General features: G+C 44.1%; 1 protein-coding gene across 3 annotated transcripts; it reads right to left on the bottom strand.

Moving 5' to 3' along the window:
- Positions 1-567: 567 nt before the first annotated feature.
- Positions 568-17,394, bottom strand: LOC102691359 (inactive all-trans-retinol 13,14-reductase). 3 transcript variants are annotated; one of them, XM_069185726.1, is made up of 12 exons: positions 17,137-17,394; positions 10,229-10,418; positions 8,238-8,420; positions 7,254-7,495; positions 6,441-6,636; positions 6,055-6,252; positions 5,507-5,626; positions 5,130-5,268; positions 4,454-4,563; positions 3,566-3,732; positions 2,451-2,610; positions 568-1,543 (listed from the first exon to the last, which is right to left on the bottom strand). In XM_069185726.1, the coding sequence occupies exons 2-12, from the start codon at positions 10,386-10,388 to the stop codon at positions 1,398-1,400; spliced, it is 1,821 nt and encodes a 606-aa protein (XP_069041827.1). In that variant the 5' UTR covers positions 10,389-10,418; positions 17,137-17,394; the 3' UTR covers positions 568-1,397. The 3 variants fall into 3 exon arrangements, with proteins under 3 accessions (XP_069041827.1, XP_069041825.1, XP_069041826.1); XM_069185724.1 differs by lacking the exon at positions 17,137-17,394 and adding an exon at positions 16,871-17,053; XM_069185725.1 differs by lacking the exon at positions 17,137-17,394 and adding an exon at positions 15,892-16,821.
- Between the last annotated feature and the right edge of the window lie 290 nt (positions 17,395-17,684).

The following is a 17,684-nucleotide window of genomic DNA, read 5'->3' on the forward strand; positions in this document are numbered from 1 at the left end:
TTCATTCCTCAGAGCATTTTTAATGGAATCCAAAACGTGTGTTAATTTTCCTGGCTGTCCAGGCTGATCTTGACCTGATTTCGCCTGTTCAGAGATGCACCTTCTCAGATCTGCCCAGCCCCCTTGTGGAGGAGTGTGCATCTGTCCTGAAGAATGAACACTCAGCCACACCCTGCGGACCCACAGTGGGCCCGAGTTAAAAAGGACACCTTTAACCCATGCGTACCAGTAAAACAGACTCCACTGCACCCAATGCCCACCTCCAATTGTTCATCTGTCCTTTTTATATAATACACAACTGTGTACAACTGGTCTTTACCTAATTTCATACTCGCAACACATGCAAAGTAATCACGGCTGGGGTTAAATCACAACTCGCATCCATCTTTCAGGTACAAACCTCAAACCCAGCATTGATGGCAGCTTGCTTCCTCCTATCTGAACATTATTACCCAGACCAGTGCTGCATTTTCTTATTGGCAGTTTCCTAATATCTTTTAAGCAGGCATGAAGTAGCAGATATTGCTGCTTTAGCCAACCTGGACATAAAGTGCTTCATTACCGAGCTTTCATGAACAGACTGTTTAATTGAATTACTTCTTATATCAGCATATCAATGATACTGGTTCGCTGGCTGTTGCATTGTTAGTACCTAATGCACAGTTCTTCCAGGAACAAGTCAAAGAAAACTTAACAGAAAACAAAAGAGAGAAGCACTCAGGGATTGAGTGATCACTTGTTCATTGGGCTAAAAAGGTCTGTTGATGCTACTTACTTAAAAATGACTACATGTATATATTATTATACAAAGAGCAAAAAAAAAACAAAAGATTACTTACAAGTATCAACACAGAAGACAAAAAGACTTTCTGTATATAACTGATCATTTTTATGGAAGTTTACATTTCCTTGGAAACGCGTGAACTCTCAGCATATACTGCATGTATAGCTTTAATAATGTCCTGCTGTAGTGTATTTTTATACCTTAATTGTGTATGTATCTTAAATTCAGTGACAGTTGCTTCAACCCATGCTCTGCATTGCTGTTCATGTCAGAGCAGATCAATTATTAATAAACAATTATTTTGTGCCTTTCGGGTCGGGTGCTTGGTTTCGTCTTTGTCTCTGAGAACGTGTGGTGACCGATCTTTCCCTGCCCCGAGGAAATGGAGCGCTTTTCCAAAAGTATTTTTCGCCATCTCCCAGTTTGTCCAATTTTTTTTTCCTGGAGTGAACACAGCATCCCTCTCAACCAAAAGCAGGAAAATCAGTTGTGAACTTATAGGGGTGATAAATGTTCTAAATTCAGACACTTCTCGTCCCTCGGTTTCAATTATTCATGGCTGTTCTCCGCACGGGCGTAGTGCTCTCTTTGTCCAGCAGAGGGCGCACTGCAGTCAGGATCGTTTTCGGGCTTTCTCCCACTTGAGCCTTTTCTTGAGAACCAGGAGGTCGATGTAGATAATTTGATTGAGGACCGTAGAGGCGCACAGCAGACCCCCGTGCAGTGCCCCTGCAATCCCATTACAGAACACATCCTGGCCTGAAAAATGCACAGACAGAATTTAAGAGCCCGAAGACTACCACTGCAAAACATGACATTCCATCGATTGGTAAAACAGGGATTTTTCTGCAGGATCTTGGTATGTTGTACTGCAGGTGAACATGAACATGTAGAGCACGTACATGTTTGTGGATGTTGCTCTTGTGCTTTCATGCATACATAAGTGTGTGATTGTACATTTCTAGTGCAGCTTTCATTTCTCTTAAGAGTTTGTTAAATTTCTACAGCGCACCACAATTGCAATGCCTGGCCAGCGGAGAACTTCATCGCACGCTACTGCATTGGCATATACAGTAACTACCTGCAATGTTACAGAAAGTTACTTCTCAGAAGTAATCAATTACAGTTACAAGTTATTTGGGTAAGAGATTGCTTTTTTCCATTAAGTCGTTATGGGTAATTTCTATTTTATCTACGTGACTATGCACACACCACATAGATCACTGTAATTGATTACTTTTTTAAATTAACAGGATGGGGGAAATAATTTCGTAAAATAATGTCTTGTTTAACTATCTTGTAACTCTTACAGATTTATTTTTAAAGGCAGCTTTCCTCCATGCTGTCTACCAGCGTCTTATTTTCCTTGCCCCCCTTCACTATAAGATCTCTCTTTTATGAATCGATGCTAAATTCAATTTTAGTTCCCTGTCTGTTCAGAATTTTGTGGCTCTCTTACACTGACAGGCCGTAAAAACTTAACTTTTCATCTGTTCTACTGTGAATGCTTCTCAGTGGGTGAGAAACTGGGAAATGAAGAAATGTGATTGCAGATTGATTTACCTCACCCCAGAGGCAAAATGAACGCTGTTCTCAATTTTTTAAAAAAAATATTGCTTTAAACTTGCTTTAAAACACGCCAAGCCAATACCATGATGACTCTTACCAGTAATGTAGAGATTCCTGACCGGTGTCTCTGACCGGATTCTGGCCACCACCTCTGGGGTGAACCTGGCCAGATCCTGCTCGGCGCCGTACATCTCCCCACGCGGGGAACCCAGGTAGTGCATGTTGGAGAGGGGGGTGGCTGCCTCCATGAACACCACCTGCACAGGCACAGGCAGGGGGCTGAGAGTGGGAGACGCCATCCCACAATGCCGAGCGTGTTATTTCAAGACCAGTGCTATCAGAGGTAGAGCAGCAGGAGAAGAAGAGCTGTGTGTGGTAGCCAAAGTTCTCCATCAGCCTTCTACTGGACACTCAAGCGGTTAAATAATAAAGATGGCTGTCCCTTCTAGTCTGGTTTCCCTACACAGATGTTTGTCCTGCACAGCACTGCCGGATTTCCCATGAGGCACTGTAGGCACAGAGCCTAGGGCCTACGAAATGTTTAGGGCCTACACACTAGTGACTAACGAAAAACGAGCTGAAACAACATTCTTGCGATCAATTCTAGGTGCTCGAGATCAATAATCACGCGCTCTCTAGCAGCTGCTCTAGAAACTAGAAGTATGGAAGTGAGGGTCACTCCGCTTGCTCCATCAATCACGTGGTTTAAGCATTAGAAGAGTTGGAAGTGCATCATGTCAATCGGTGTTATTCAATTGGCGTTGACCCCTCTTTTTGCACATTTTGGAGTGAAAGTGCCGAGGGCCCATGAGCACCAGAATCCTGCCCTGCTGCACAGTGTCCTGATCTGCTCCTGGAGGGCTGTTGTCTGCAGGTATTTGGTTTTTTAGGTCTCTGCCAAACACCAGCACCTGAAGAGCTAGAAGAAGGTGTTGAACTAGTCCCATGAACCCCCAAGCTCATTAGGCTGTTGGGAACTTAGCTGGGAATGTAAACCTGCAGACACACTGAACCCCTAGGATCTAGATTGCCCATCATTGCTCTGGCACTCCAGACGATCCTTATCCGAGCAGCTATTGCCTCCCTGTTTTCTCTGATGCCTTTTCATTCAGTGCCTGTGCCCTCCCAGTGCCCTGTACACACACCTGTCCTGCTACTACAGACAAGTGGGGGCACCAGTCCAGTACCTGTCGGCCCCCCTTCCCAGCATACCTTGTCTCTGAGCTGAGGGAAAATTTCGAGGGCCCAGCCCAGGAGTGCATTGGCGATGCCCATCTTGAGGCTCTCGTAGTCTGGTCCCCTCTTCTTCACAGTGGTGTCCTTCCACTCCTCGAACCACTCGTACTTCGCCATGGTCAGCAGGGTCATGCAGGACTTCCCTGTGGTCAGAGTGCACAGGTGACTGCTACAGTGAGGCTCAACACTGCACAGATATTAAACAGCTGGAAATTGCACACAGCAACGTCATATCTTTCGATTTACAAAGTGCCATTCCAAATCCAAGGCCGCTGGACATAGGGATGAAAGAAAAAGACAAAAAGCACAGAAAATTAAAGAAGGGCATACAGGTTCAGAAAGTGAGAATGTAGGGCAATCACACACAGGGCCAGTTGAAAAGATGAGTTCTGAGTTTGGATTTGAAGAGAACTTGTCTCTCGGAGAGTCTGAGGAAGGGCACTGCATAACAGAGGAGCAGCAACAGAAAAGTTGGAGATTTAGTCCTGGGACCAGCCTCACCCTCCGAGAGGGAGGACCACACCACCTGCTCCACCGCTCTGAAGATCAGGACGGAGTATATATTCAGCCATGTTTCAGAAATGTCTGCAACCTTCAGTTGAGGCCGAGGGAACCAGGCTTTGTGGATTTGAAATGCATTTTTTATCCTGTTCTGCAAGTGGTGAATAGGATTGTTCTGGCCACCAAAGGTGATGGGAGTCTCTCTTTCACTGGGGGGCTTATGACTATCTAGTGTATATAAAAATCTAATTAGGAAAATCGTCTATTTAGGTTTCAGCAGTTTGGTTGGTGTTCTGTGGCAGAACCAGGATCTGAAGTACCGGCAATAATCTCTTTATTAAGAACTGTACTGCCTGGTGGTACCTGGGTGTCTGATCTTGGCCGTCGGGTCTTTAGCCGAGGGAAAAGTGATGAACATCATGGGGATGTTGTCAGCCACCTCCTCCCTGCTCAGAGAGGCAAAGTAGTCCATCCTGGAGATACAAGCACAACAACAGCTTGACAATCAAAACCAGTTATAAGTGACACAACAGCACAAGACTGCAGGGTTGTAGGACAGAATTAGTTTCATACTGGGAAATTGTATTCATTTTGTTATGTATATTGTCCCTGCTACTGCTAGTGAGTTTCTGTTTCTCGATTGAAAACTAAGCCATCAGCGACATCTAAAGTCTGTGAAATGTAATTACAGGTACACCAAGGTCTTTCCATCCTCTGTGAAAAATATGTATGTGTGTCAAGTATGTGTATAAATACCGTTAGAATTGCCTTCATGTGCTGGCATAGTGTTGATGAAAACTCAGGCTGCATCTAAGGAAGGACTTGGTTCTTTAAGATCAATTGGCAGCAAGTGATTGGACAACTCGAAGTTTGTTTCTGCTCACTTGATTTAATGCAGAGGCGATAACACCAGTGCCTTAATTCCACTGGCCAACAGATATGATGTAGAAGGAAGTCTAGGGTTGCTTCTACATACAATACATGTGAATGAACATCTTAGTTTCCCAGTACACAGATACGCAGTTCACATAGTACTTACGAGCCATCCATGTCATTGTTTTTAAAAAGCCAGAAATTGGTGGACACGATGCTCAGCTCCTCCTGGGTACCATCCAGGCCCACGAAGACCAAGAAGGAGCCCATGCTGTGCCTAACCATGCTGAGTCGAGAGCGAATCTCTGTAAACAGAGAACAGAATCTTTGCTCTTTGTTTTACGAAGACAGACAGGAATTCTGATTCACAATCCTGAAAAACAATTGCAGGGAGAAATGCAAAATGACAGCTAACAGTATAATCCATATAATGTGTTGGGGTGAATGAAATCTTAAGTTTAGCATAGAAGCTTTTGAAAGTTCATGCCATGAAAATGTGCCTACAACCTTCAAGAAAGGGACGTCCCCAAAAGCTACGCTTACCGGGTTTAGCCTGTATCTCCGGGGGCAGGAACTTCTCGAAGGTGTTGAACATCCCAGCGTCAGAGATAACCACTGGGGCCAGGACTTTGACTTCTTCCTGACCTTTCTTCACAGTCACTCCTGACCAAGGGAAGGTACAAGGTGAGAGGACCTCCTGAGGTATGGCTCCAGGGGGGTGTCAACAGAAACACCCTCAAAGGGACAATGGGAGGGCCCTGGACCAGACTTCTTCTCCAACAGCCTTTTCATTTTGCAGGTGGTACAATTGTGTGCTTAAGAATTCCAGTGCAAAGTTGGAAGGTCAAGTTGTCACATGACCGGGATTGTGTTGGGTGGGAGGGGAACTTGTTATCCATACAGCTTCACTGATTAGTACAACATCAGAAAACAGGGGAAACCATCACACCATCAAGTGAAATACTGAGGCTAAATCTGTCACTAGGATTAGTCGAAACAGCGCTGACAGAAATCAAAGACCTGAAACAGAAAGACCAGACCAGTGCGGCATTCTTAACCTGGTAGCAGCACTGAGTATTCATAAAACTCACCATATGCCGCGCCCTCCTGGTTCACAAGTATGCGCTGGACAGGGGCTCTGACCAGCACAGCGCCCCCTGCCTTCTGGATGACTGGGATGATGTGGAAGGGGATCTCGCTGGCCCCTCCTCTGGGGTAGTAAGCGCCTCTCTTGTAATGCTGGAGCAGCAGGGTGTTAATGGCACAGCTGGAATCTTTAGGAGGCACACCTGGAGCAGAAATTCAAGTGGACTGTCGTAACAGCGCAAACTCAAGACAGGCACACCGAGCAAGCTGAAGACTCGGAAGAGTGAAATCTCACCTAGCTTTGTGCCTAGCTCTCCATTCTAACACTAAACATTCAACACCAATCAGAGGTTAGTATGAGATCTGAGGCCATGCCAACAGCACTGCTCACCGTAGAAGAAGTAGGAGAAGATGACGTGGAGGTCTTTGTTGCTGGTCAGCGTGTTGAGGACCTCTGTGTGGCTGGTGGCTGACATTCGGAAGATGGAAGAGAAGCAGTGGACGAGTCGAGTCTTGATCAGGAAGAGAGCCAGCCATAGTGGCACCAGCTTGAGAGAGGCCAGGTAGTGAGTCTTCCTAGCCGCTATCTGGAGCGGAGGTGACAGAGGTCAAGTCAACAGTGTTCTCTATAACAGCCAAGTTTGGTCTTGTTGTGTCATTTCTTAACGAAGGTGCCACATCATCCCTCATAAGTCATTTTCTTAATGTATTCCTGCTTTGGCATCTGACCTGTCCCATTGCAAACTGGATAGATGGAAGTAGAAGGCAGAACTCATAGGCATGGCATAAGGAAATGAAACCATATTTTCTGGGAGACCTATTTATGCCAACATTAATTTTATATTACTGATAGATTAGGGATCTGTAGCTCAAATCTTTCAGAGCTACAGTTTGCTCCCTGGCACACTATATGTTAACAGGCCTAAAAGTTGCTTAAAATTTGCCTACTATATCTCTCCATCTCTACAGTTACTACAGTAACTACAGTTACCGTCTCCATCCTGCTGGGTGTGAGTGACCTCACTTTTACAGAAAATGGCTAGCACTCTCTACTACATCAACTATTCATGAAATGCTCATGAAACCATGTGAATTCCCAAACTAAGCCTCTGACTAGTAGCACCCATGTTCCATTCACTCCACCATACTCACAGAGACCTCTCTGTTATCCTATAATGTTTTGCTGGTCTTGGGGCTCTTGTACCTTCATGAGCCTCATGAACTCATCCACGGCTTCCGTGTCGTGGGGAAACTGTCTTCGGAGAGACTCCACCATCTCCGTCTTGCCGCTGTGAATGTGGTAGTGCCGGCGAGCCTCCTTCTCCCCGATAATGACGGTGTCGAAGTGCTGCTCCAGCTGGGCGAACTGCAGCTGCCCCTCGGTGATCTGGTCCATGGCGACGCGCAGCAGGCTGTTCTCGTGAAGCTGCCCCAGGTAGTGGAGCCCTGCAGGGACACACAGAGCGAGAGGTCTGGCTTCCCAACTGCCAATCATCCAGCCATTGGTCCTCTTAAAAAAAATCTCTCCATTGAGCCGAATATCCCCAAGATCTAAAACATACAGAATTTTCTTTATTACAAATACAAAAATGTGTATATGCTCATAATTGGGAATTGTCAGCTGTCAATCAAACCAGTTCACCTCCATGATCTTCAGAAGAGCACGGGGGTGAGCGCGAGGATTGTGCACGAGTGCACATGTCCAGAAACGTGCTCTATCACACTGCAGATACCCCAGAGCTTAACCCTAGCACTGATGGGAAGAGTTAAATTAGCTCTCACCCTAGACATGTTCAACAGCATCCCGAGAGCACTGGGGTAGCTGCTGCACAGCAAACAAAGGGCATTTGAAGCCAGACAGCCCCAGTGCTACAGAATCAGGAAACCTGGTTCCTGGTTAATGGAACAACAGAGATTGGAACTGGAGATTTCCGGACTGCAAAGCTTAGTCTGTGCTTTCCATGAGCACCTTTACTGATTCAGCCACACAGGACCCCATGAGAAGTTATGTTCATCTCTTCTGTGTATTACAATGTGACCTTCCTTTGTCACATCTGCCAATATGATTTAAAAAAGAAAAACCAGTAAACTCAGCATGTTCAAATAGCAAATACTGTAGTACTAAGTCAACTGTTGTCACTGGGTTTAGAATTTAAAAACCTCTTGGAAATCCGGTTTCCAAGCTTACCGACGTCAAACTCGAAGCCCTTCTCCATGTAGGTGTGGCAGCAGCCCCCAGCCTGGTCGTGTTGCTCCAGGACCAGAACCCGTTTGCCCACCTTCGCCAGGACAGCCGCCGCCGTCAGCCCTCCGATACCGCTGCCGATCACTACGGCGTCGAGCTCCTCCGGCACCCGATCAGCGCTGAACCCTGGAATCACACCGACAGCAGTGATCGGTCTTCATTCTCCGACCTTGTTCGTTTTTAAATCAATTCCTTGCGCTTATGTAGTGCTTTTCTGGACACTCCAGAAAAGCGCTCTACAGGTAATGGGGACTCCCCTCCACCACCACCAGTGGCCCCACCTGGATGATGCGTTGGCATCCATAGTGCACCAGTACTCTCCCCACACATCAGCTCTCAGTGGGGAGGAGAGCAGAGTGATGAAGCCAGTTCAGAGATGGGGATTATTAGGAGGTCATGACTGGTAAAGGCCAGGGGGGAAATTTGGCCAGGACACTCTGCCTGGCATCTCACAGGTATGTGAATGGCCCACAATGGGGAGGAGTCAGTCAATGCACACAATTCTCCTCCTGTTTTTCCTAAATCAAATTGAGATTAACTTTGAGAAAAGTCTGGGCTGGTTGGGATGGCAGTGGAGGCCGGGTGCTGTCTTGTATTTGCTATCTTAAAAAATGATATATTCTGAGCTGGACAGAATAGGCACAGACTGCAGTAAAGGTGGTTAATATTGACTTAATATTAACTTAGACTGAAGTTGTGAGTTGCCGGAATTGACTCCATAAAATTATTCTTTGAGTAGGACTACAGGTTAATTCTGAGGAAGAAGAGAATATTAATTTTACAGACAATTAATTTTGGCGAACATAGATAATCATTTTATTAAAGCTGGTTTATCACAGGAATCAGATTACACTGAAGTGGAAAACCTTGGGCCTCCGTTACTGCTGCTGAGTCCTTTAATTACTCACAGCCGTAAAGATTGTTCAATTTGTTTATGGCTATCATATCAGTTTTGTGCATAATCTAATTAAGATAGCCAAGGACCTTGATAAACTGAAGGGCATTCTACAGGCAGAAGAATTTATTGGTGAGTTATTGGTACTGTAAAGCTCTTTCCTGACTCCTTGAACATGTTCTCATTCCCAGTGTTGCAGAGGAACATCTGAACAGCCACATACGGTATAGTGGCAAATAAAAGCATTTAAAATAAAATCAAGGTCCCGCCACATCTATTTCCATAAGAAGGTTCTCTGGTTCTCTCTCCTCCTTTGCTCTCACCCCCTCTGAATGACGCTTCAATTCCATGATTGTGTGTTTCCTAGACTTAAGGCACCCACGCCTTTAGGGATATTGTTTCCCTGCTGTCCAGTCTTTTTGTTTGCAGGTTGGTGGCAGGTAACATGAAGACTGGTAGAGTCTGGTACTGAATTATTTTAACCTAGGATACACACAAGACACATTAGAAGGCTAGTCCTGCAATCACAGTGGTGCATTAAAGCTGGTGGTTAAACTACAAACTTCCAAACTAGAACAGCATATCAGACTTACTAAATCAAATGTCCCTGGCTTCCCACAGTCCTGACATTGTGACTAAAGAAGTGTTGCGTTATAGGGGACAAATAAGCTATCCAGGCCCAGAGATCTGCGTGAAAAGAGAATTACTGTTCCTATTAGGAAGAGGTGCTCACCTCCTCCGCTAAACTAAACGTTTGCATAATGTTTCTGAGAATAACTATTGCACATGCAAATTATACACGCGCAGATGCGATATTGACTGATGCATGTTATCAAAGCTTACGCTGCAAATTAAGAGTCACATAACAAAATGTAGATCATTTTTTTTACTGAGAAAATACTCTGATTCATGAGAAAGACACAATCTGCCATTATTCAGTCTTGTTTGCACAGTCTTGAACTGTCTGTGCAAGCCATGGACTGCATCTAAACACAGTACCTAGTTCCTCATTGACTAACTGAACGGGCTGTTAACTCACCTTGCTTGAGGACCTTGTCTCTCTGCTTCTGGTCGGTCACCAGCGGGGCCGGCGGCCTCACAGCGTCCCGGGAGAACGGGCTGGCGCTGTTGGCGAACAGGCGGGAATAAAGGGCGAATCCGAGGATCAGGAACCCGGCAGCAAACAGCAGGAGCCACATCTTCAGACAGCAACCTATCCCCACGGCAGTCTGCGGAGTAGAGGCACAGGGAGGGATAGCAAGGCAGGTGGAAGAAATGCTTGGCCCTTTTATGAAGTGCAGAGCCAAAGAGACAGAGGGGGGAGTGTCTTACATACTGTACTTATTGAAATCTATGTGCCTAGAGCAATAACAACAGATAAGACACCATTGATCCCCCCTCCAATGGGTTCAATCTTTTTCTTATTTGTTTTGTGCTGGTGGAAAGTTGTTTGGACCTTTAGCCTTTAGCTAATCTTCAGCCTGTATCCTAACCAGCTCAAGGGACATGAGGTACAGCAGTCTCAAATCCCACTGCTCTCCCTCAGCTAACTCTTATTTCTTTCTATTTCTAGATGATTGCACATGTTTTTGCAAAGAAGCTTTTGACCCGACTTAATGCAGGAAAGGTCTTCTTTGGTTTGAGAAGGTGACAAGTTCGGTTTCATGACCAAACAAAAACTTCGTCTCACCAAGCTCTGTGCTCCACTCATGCTTTTCCACTCCAACTCCACGCTCAACCACCCCACCCCAATCCATCTCAAATAAAGGGTTGCTGACAACCTTTCAGAGATCCAGAGAACAAAGAGTAGATTGGGCAAAATCTATTTTGGGATGTGGATAAGTGGACCACAACCTTCATTTGTAGGAACAGGTATATCTTTAAAGTGAAGCCTTGTTCTAAATGATAATGGACTCACAGGGCTCCATTTCTGCCCACTTTTGGCTTTCAACCTTCAACACAGAACCGAGCTGTCTGAAGAACATAGGACAGACGACTGCCCCAGGGTGTTCTGTGGTTCTGACAACGCAAAGACCACACTGTCACCTTGAACAGACCGCCACCTCTGTCTCATCCTTCCCACAGTCACGGTTTGATCCTCTCCACCCTGGGCCCATGAAAGATGTCTTCCGAAGTCAAAGGTTTGCGGCTGATCACACAGTCCAAGTTCTAAACTTTTAATTGCAGGATCAATTTTCACATCAGAGATGGTAACCAGAGATGTGATACGGTTCAGCACATAACATCTGGTCACTTTATATTTATTGAGTGGCTCTCTTTACTGAAAGATCCTGGTATTAAAGCTCTTTCACCTGAAGCATCTTGCAAGTTCTTGATACAGCATGTCTGACCTCTGACCATATTGGTTGTCACCTATACTAAGATTGAAGTCAGCATTTGCTCAATTAAAATCTGAATAACAACGTCTTATATAAACTTTGAATAACACATTCCCTTTATTCAGGCTAACACAACACCAGTTGTTTTTCCCCAAGGGAGAGATTGGGAAGAGAATAGGAAAAGAGGATGAACTGAGGGCTTGAAGACAGGCTCACTGAACAGAAAACTTACCTTCCTTCATTCTCGAGTTGAAAGAATAAGTGGCTATTAAGCAATAAAAAAGAGGATTCAAATTTATGCGACATAATGGTACCATTATCAGCTTAAGCAATTAAGATATGGAGAGTTGTGCAACATTCTTGCTGGGTCAGTGAACTGCAGAGTCTACTCAGGCTATCAGATGTGTTTTTCTTCAAATGGGTTTTCTCACTTGGCATTAAGGATATTTTCCCAATATTGGATAATGACGTAACCCGTACACATGGTATATCAAACTATGCTGAAGGTGTATGATTATCTATATATTTCCAGTAATGTTTATCTTATTCAATTTTTGTTTTCCGGAGTGCATAATTTACAGATTGTTTTCACAGAAGCCCACTTCTCTAATTAATTTACAACAGAGAGTAGGCTATCTACACACAATATAAGCACAAGGACAACTGAGTTTTGTTTGCAGATTCATAGTGTTGGTGACAGAGCAAATTGTATATATATTTCAAAGGCAAATTCTATATATACAAATGTGTCCGTCGAACTATGAATTCAATTGCAATCAATCTCAATGTCCACCCACTTAAATAAGAGTTCACACTTAAATTAGAGAATTATTTTCGATAAAAACATGCTTTTCAAGGGGGGTGTTTACAATGCATTTATGACTCTTTCCCCATCTTCTGTTCCATAAATACATATAGTTATGTGCTGAAAATGTATGCCAGGTCTGAATGTGAACTTTAGACTTAAATAAATGCTCAACAGTCTTTGAGCTCAACAGACTTTGAATTGCAGCTTAACCTTCCTAGTCATAAACCTTAAGGTGCAGGCTTAGTTTAAAGAAAGGAGATAAGCAACTGGTTCAGAAATGAAAAGACAACACAGTACTCTTAAGGAGATGTTCTGCTACTTCTCCTTTCTAATGACAGAATGGCACATGCGATGGAGATTAACTATTATGAGTGAGGTACCCCGAGCTTTCACATCCTGTTACAAAACCGCAGTGTACCAGCAGGAAGCACCCTGTTGTCTTTTAGAGTGAAGCCTCACCCTTCCATGGGAAGCCAGCTCATTTCCTCACCAATAAAGGTGCTGAGAAGGTACAGGCAGTATGTGCTTTCCTCCCCATGTACACTTGAAGTTTCAGAGGAGATTCCTGAGAGAACGTTTTGCAATCAGGCTTGAATGACTGAACCATGGACATAGTGTCAAGGTAGTAGTCCTGGTTCTATTGCATAGTTAAATGCAGGTGACCCGTGCCCAGCGCAGCGATGAATGTCTCATTGATAGGCCCCAGTCTTTCCACTCAAAGCCTCAGTTAAAGTCAGTCGTCCTTGGTGTCCCACATGGTTTTGTTCTTGGTCCCATTTGTTTAAGCATCTATAGATCACCATGGCGTCTGATCCTTTTTTTGCAGGTATGGCATCAGCTTTCATTTCTGTAATGAAGACGTCCAAACATTTGCTTGCATGACACCTCACAATAACCAACCCGTCTGCCTAATCACAGATATTACGTACTAAAGAATGATCGTGAAATTTCTGCTTCCCCTTTTGAACTCTAGCATAACCACCATTATGGAATTGGCTTGCTTTGTGAACTTAATAAACACCCGAAATTTAGCTTGCCTATTGGTGGTTGGGGGAAATCAATCAATCAAAATGTTCAGGTGGGGCTCCTCAGCATCATAGTTGATTCAAATCCTGCATCTGAAGCTTTTGTTCACTTCTATAACACTGCTTGCAGCCATGCAGGTCTCTCCCCATCTGATGCACAGGAGCCGGTATGTGCTTGTCTGGTGTATCCAGACCTGCTCTTCACAAGCTGGAATATATTCAGAGCACAGCTGCTTGAGTCTTAACTGAATCTAAACCAGGAGAAATATGATCATACATTCATTTTGGTAGGATCCCTGTGGATTTTCACTAGGAATAACAGGAATGAAGTGTATTGTATGTTGTGCGTTGTATCTACTGGCCACTGGCCAGAGCACAGGGAGGCTGGGACCCCCAGGAGGAGATAGGAGGGAGGCAAGAGACATGTGAGGGAGAGAAGAGGGATCACATACGGGTAACTGGAACGTTTTAGGAGAGGAAATGACGTCAAGAGCAGTTGAGGTGGGAGCTCCATATTGGTGGTGGTGGAGGGGAGTCTCCATTACCCATGAAGCGCTTGGAGTTCAGTATCCAGAAAAGTGCTATAGAAGTGTAAAGTTTATTATAAATTATTGACTGCTGAGGCTGATTGAACTGATGTCATCCCTCATGAGCTCTCGTTATACACTCCATTTAGTAAAATCTGCTCACCTTTAAGGACTTGAATCTTCCTGATTACCTATTATCTCCCTGCATGTTGTTTGTGCTCTTTGGACTCTTGGACCTTGTTTCTGCTCTCAAAACAAAACTCCGAACCTCCCCCTCTCGACCCAGTGTTGTGCTCCAGTGCTCATATGAGATCTGGCAAAGTCAGTCAACACTTTCACATCCCATTCTAACACTCGCTGCGATGCACTACTCATCGCACTCTTTTCTGTAGGAATCTGTTTTAGATTCATTTTATTGCACGTCTTGTGATCCAGTGCCCTAAAAAGGAGCTATACAAAATATAGCTGTACGTCTCATTGTCTGCTATTATAGATCATTACAAAGGAGTGTTTCTCAAATAGATGAGCGAAACTGACTTCCACTGCTATGCTTCTCCAGAGGTGCACAGGGCCCTTTAAAACAAGAGTTACCTTAGTGTCTCCTCCACAATTTACTTTGTTTCTTAATCCCCCCGCCCCCCCACACACACACCAAAACAAAAATCACAAGCATCATATGATCCTGCTGAACTCGTCGCTCTCAGAAAAAAAGCAACTCAAGCAGTCCAACACTGACATCTAGCGCCCAACCCTCACAGCACAGGGAAAGCGTGAAGACGGTACTCAAGAGCTCTTGTATAGTTTAACACCTCTCTTCTTTTAAGAGCAGAGCAGAAACCCTCATGTTTTATGGTGTATTGTGGAACTGAACAATAGTTATTGCTCCCCTTCCCAGGTGAAGTGTGTGTGTGTGTGTGTGAGAGGGGGTATGTTATTCAATTTCACGTTTTTATCATATACATTTAAAAGTTCTGACCATAGTCTTGTTTTCCCATTTGGAAAAACGGTCTGGACTCCCTTCTTGGTCGCTGTTCTCAGGCAAATTTCATCAGCAGCTGTATTTGGATACACCTTGGTTTCAGACGCACGTTGGGCTGTTAAAGCGCTCCTCTTTGAACTCATTACTTAGAAATAAACGATTTCATTCAGCAGCTATGAATAAATTTAAAAATAAATTTAAAGAACTGCACACCAATTTGTAAGCTATTTGGAAGTCTGGGTGGTAATTTATCTTCAACACCATAATGTTAGGTATTAAGATAAATTCGGAGTTAAAACGTTCTGAAATTCACGTAAAGTCACTTTAACACGTCTGTATTGGTGGAAGCAGGTTAGGCTGAGTAAAAGCGACTTTCTGTTTCATTGCAGTAAGATGTAGAATACATTCGTATTGCAGAACCTTCGTCAGCATTGACGTTTGATTTCACAAGGAGTTAAGTAGCTCGCTCGTTCCTAGTGTTCTGTGTCCTTAAGAAGAGTATTTCTGTTCTATACTCCGAGTTCGACAAAACCACAAGAAAGGATAACGTAAATTAAAACCACAAAAAAGCGATTCCGTTTATTTCATATGGGCTTTATAAAGGTGCGGTTTTGTTCTTCGATTCTTTTGTGAGTTCTGAAAAAACACAGCGCATAGGAGACTACACAGCGCATAATAGTCATATTCGCAATACTTCCCAAGTTGGAAGCGACATAAAAATGTCACCATACTCAAGCGGCTACAATATAGGAAACGAAGTGATTCTAAACTAAATTCAGCATCGGGTACCTTATACATGCATCGCTCCGTTCTTTCTGAAGAGCAGTAAGGACAGTTAGACACGGATTGCTATCTCCCGGTGGGATGACTGCGTTAACTGAAATTTCACAGTTTTACAGGGGATTTTCACCCTTAAACTGACTTAAATTCCCATCCCCTGTGTGATCGCAGCGTCTCCTAATTCTCGTTCCAGCTGGGCTCCCAGTTTGCAGTGCCGATTGATTACTTCAATTGATCCGCTTACTTGTTTCTGCGCTCACTCCCGTGTTTCAAACACCCTCGTCTTCAAGAGTACGACTTCCAACAGCTTCCCCGAGACGAGACCGAGAGCAGCCGGTCAGTCACTTGACCAGAAATTGGAGCTAGAACTCGCGATTCAGGCAAATAAAATACACTGTTTCTGAAAAGGCCATTGAAAAAAAACACTGAAAGACGCAGTTTAGTTTCTGAATTAACATTAAACATTCACTAAAGAGTTGATCAAGTTCAGTTGCTTAGCGTAAATTAAAAATACAACCTGCATACAACCCTTCATATTCTACAACAATTCTTTGCTCGACCAACCCTGTACAGTGATCCTCACTACCAGCACCTCAGCTAATTAAGCTAACAAGAATCAGTTCCGTAATTCATTTCTTAAAAGGTTCGAAGTTCTCCAAAACCTGAGAATGCAAGTACTAAGGCCGACTTCACCTGGACCACGTGATTCATTTTTTTTGCAGTTCTCCTGATATACCTGACCATTAAGGTCGTGACGTCATACAGTGAGCTTAGCCAGACAGTTAGAGTGTTGGCCAGCAGGGGGAAGGCAGCCCCTACTCATACTTCATCGATCACCGTGTGTTTTTTATCCATTTTTTTTTCAATTGTTATGTTGGGCGGTACTCAGGACCTCGCACGGTTCAAGGCGAAAAAGCAACATTTTAGAGCAGTACATTTCAGTATGCAATACAATTATTTATATAAAACACTTTGAAATAGCTCGAGCAGAAACACCATGATGGCAAAAATTGTTCAAATAATTATGTAGCTCATACCTAGCTTTTAATGTATTATTTTTAGTTCTTGGGTCGCAGAAAGACGTCAATTTAAATAGGAAATTAATTAATTATAAAAATAAATAGGTAGGCTTGATCGGTAACTTGTAAAGCAATGTTTTAATGCAGCCTATTTCATGATCTTGTGGATAGTAAGTTTGCTTTATTCCGCTTTTATCCCCTCACCTCGATTCGGGCGTCACACACAGCGCTTTACGGCTCACAGGTGGCCTGGAGGGGTTTTGCAGTTCTGAGCCCGTTACGAGTTCCGCACAATAAAGAGCATGACGTCTGCGAAACCTGTCGGCCTCAGTCCCTGGTTTTCCGCGGAGTAACATCGGGGCTGCCTTTTCGGTTTCCTTTATAGCCGCACTTCTTAATAATTGTAAAGCATTTAAAGTTTCCAGAGCAGGGGAGGTTCAAGCAGTCATTTTTATAGCACTGTTCCCCACCTGTGCTCAGGACGATCTATCACCATGTAAATCTTATTTGCGCTGTGCTGGGTTGAATTCCAGCTTGGGGTACTCCCCACACGTGTGTTTCTCTGCTCTTCCTCACAAAGAGAAGCTGGTGTCTCACAATTGTCCCTGCGCATGCGTGTTGGTGTCCTGTGATGAACATGCATGCTCTCCTGGATATTCTGCAGCCCTGCCTTCCACCCTCTGCTTCTGGGCTGGACTCCAGGTTGCCGTGACCCTTATCAGGAATAAGTCTTTGTTTTTTTGTATAAATGATAGATGTTCTGTTTTCATCAAACTGAAGTTCAGGAAAAAAAAAGTCTGCTGAAAGTTTTCTGCTCATTTGAAGTAGTGATTTATTTGGAAAATCAGATTAGTCCCCCTCGAATCTATTTTAAGCCAGTGACCAAAGCAAACTTCAGGGTCTAGGCTGAATACTCCTACATGCCCGCAATTAACTCAAATGTCAGTCACCTTCACAATACATTGAGCAACACGGAAAAAAACTGTAGACTCAGGCTACCAACCCTTTTTGGTGTCAG

Source organism: Lepisosteus oculatus, chromosome 28, assembly GCF_040954835.1.
Source record: "Lepisosteus oculatus isolate fLepOcu1 chromosome 28, fLepOcu1.hap2, whole genome shotgun sequence".
NCBI classification, from domain to species: domain Eukaryota; kingdom Metazoa; phylum Chordata; class Actinopteri; order Semionotiformes; family Lepisosteidae; genus Lepisosteus; species Lepisosteus oculatus.

Bases quoted from the DNA above. Each gene is read 5' to 3' on its own strand.
- LOC102691359 (XM_069185726.1), bottom strand. From the start codon at position 10,388: ATGTGGCTCCTGCTGTTTGCTGCCGGGTTCCTGATCCTCGGATTCGCC. The intron at 4,564-5,129 runs GTAAGTACTATG...TTGTATCTCCAG, and splicing joins AACAATGACATGGATGGCTC to GATGGACTACTTTGCCTCTC. The intron at 3,733-4,453 runs GTACCACCAGGC...CTCTGACCACAG, and splicing joins GGCCAAGATCAGACACCCAG to GGAAGTCCTGCATGACCCTG.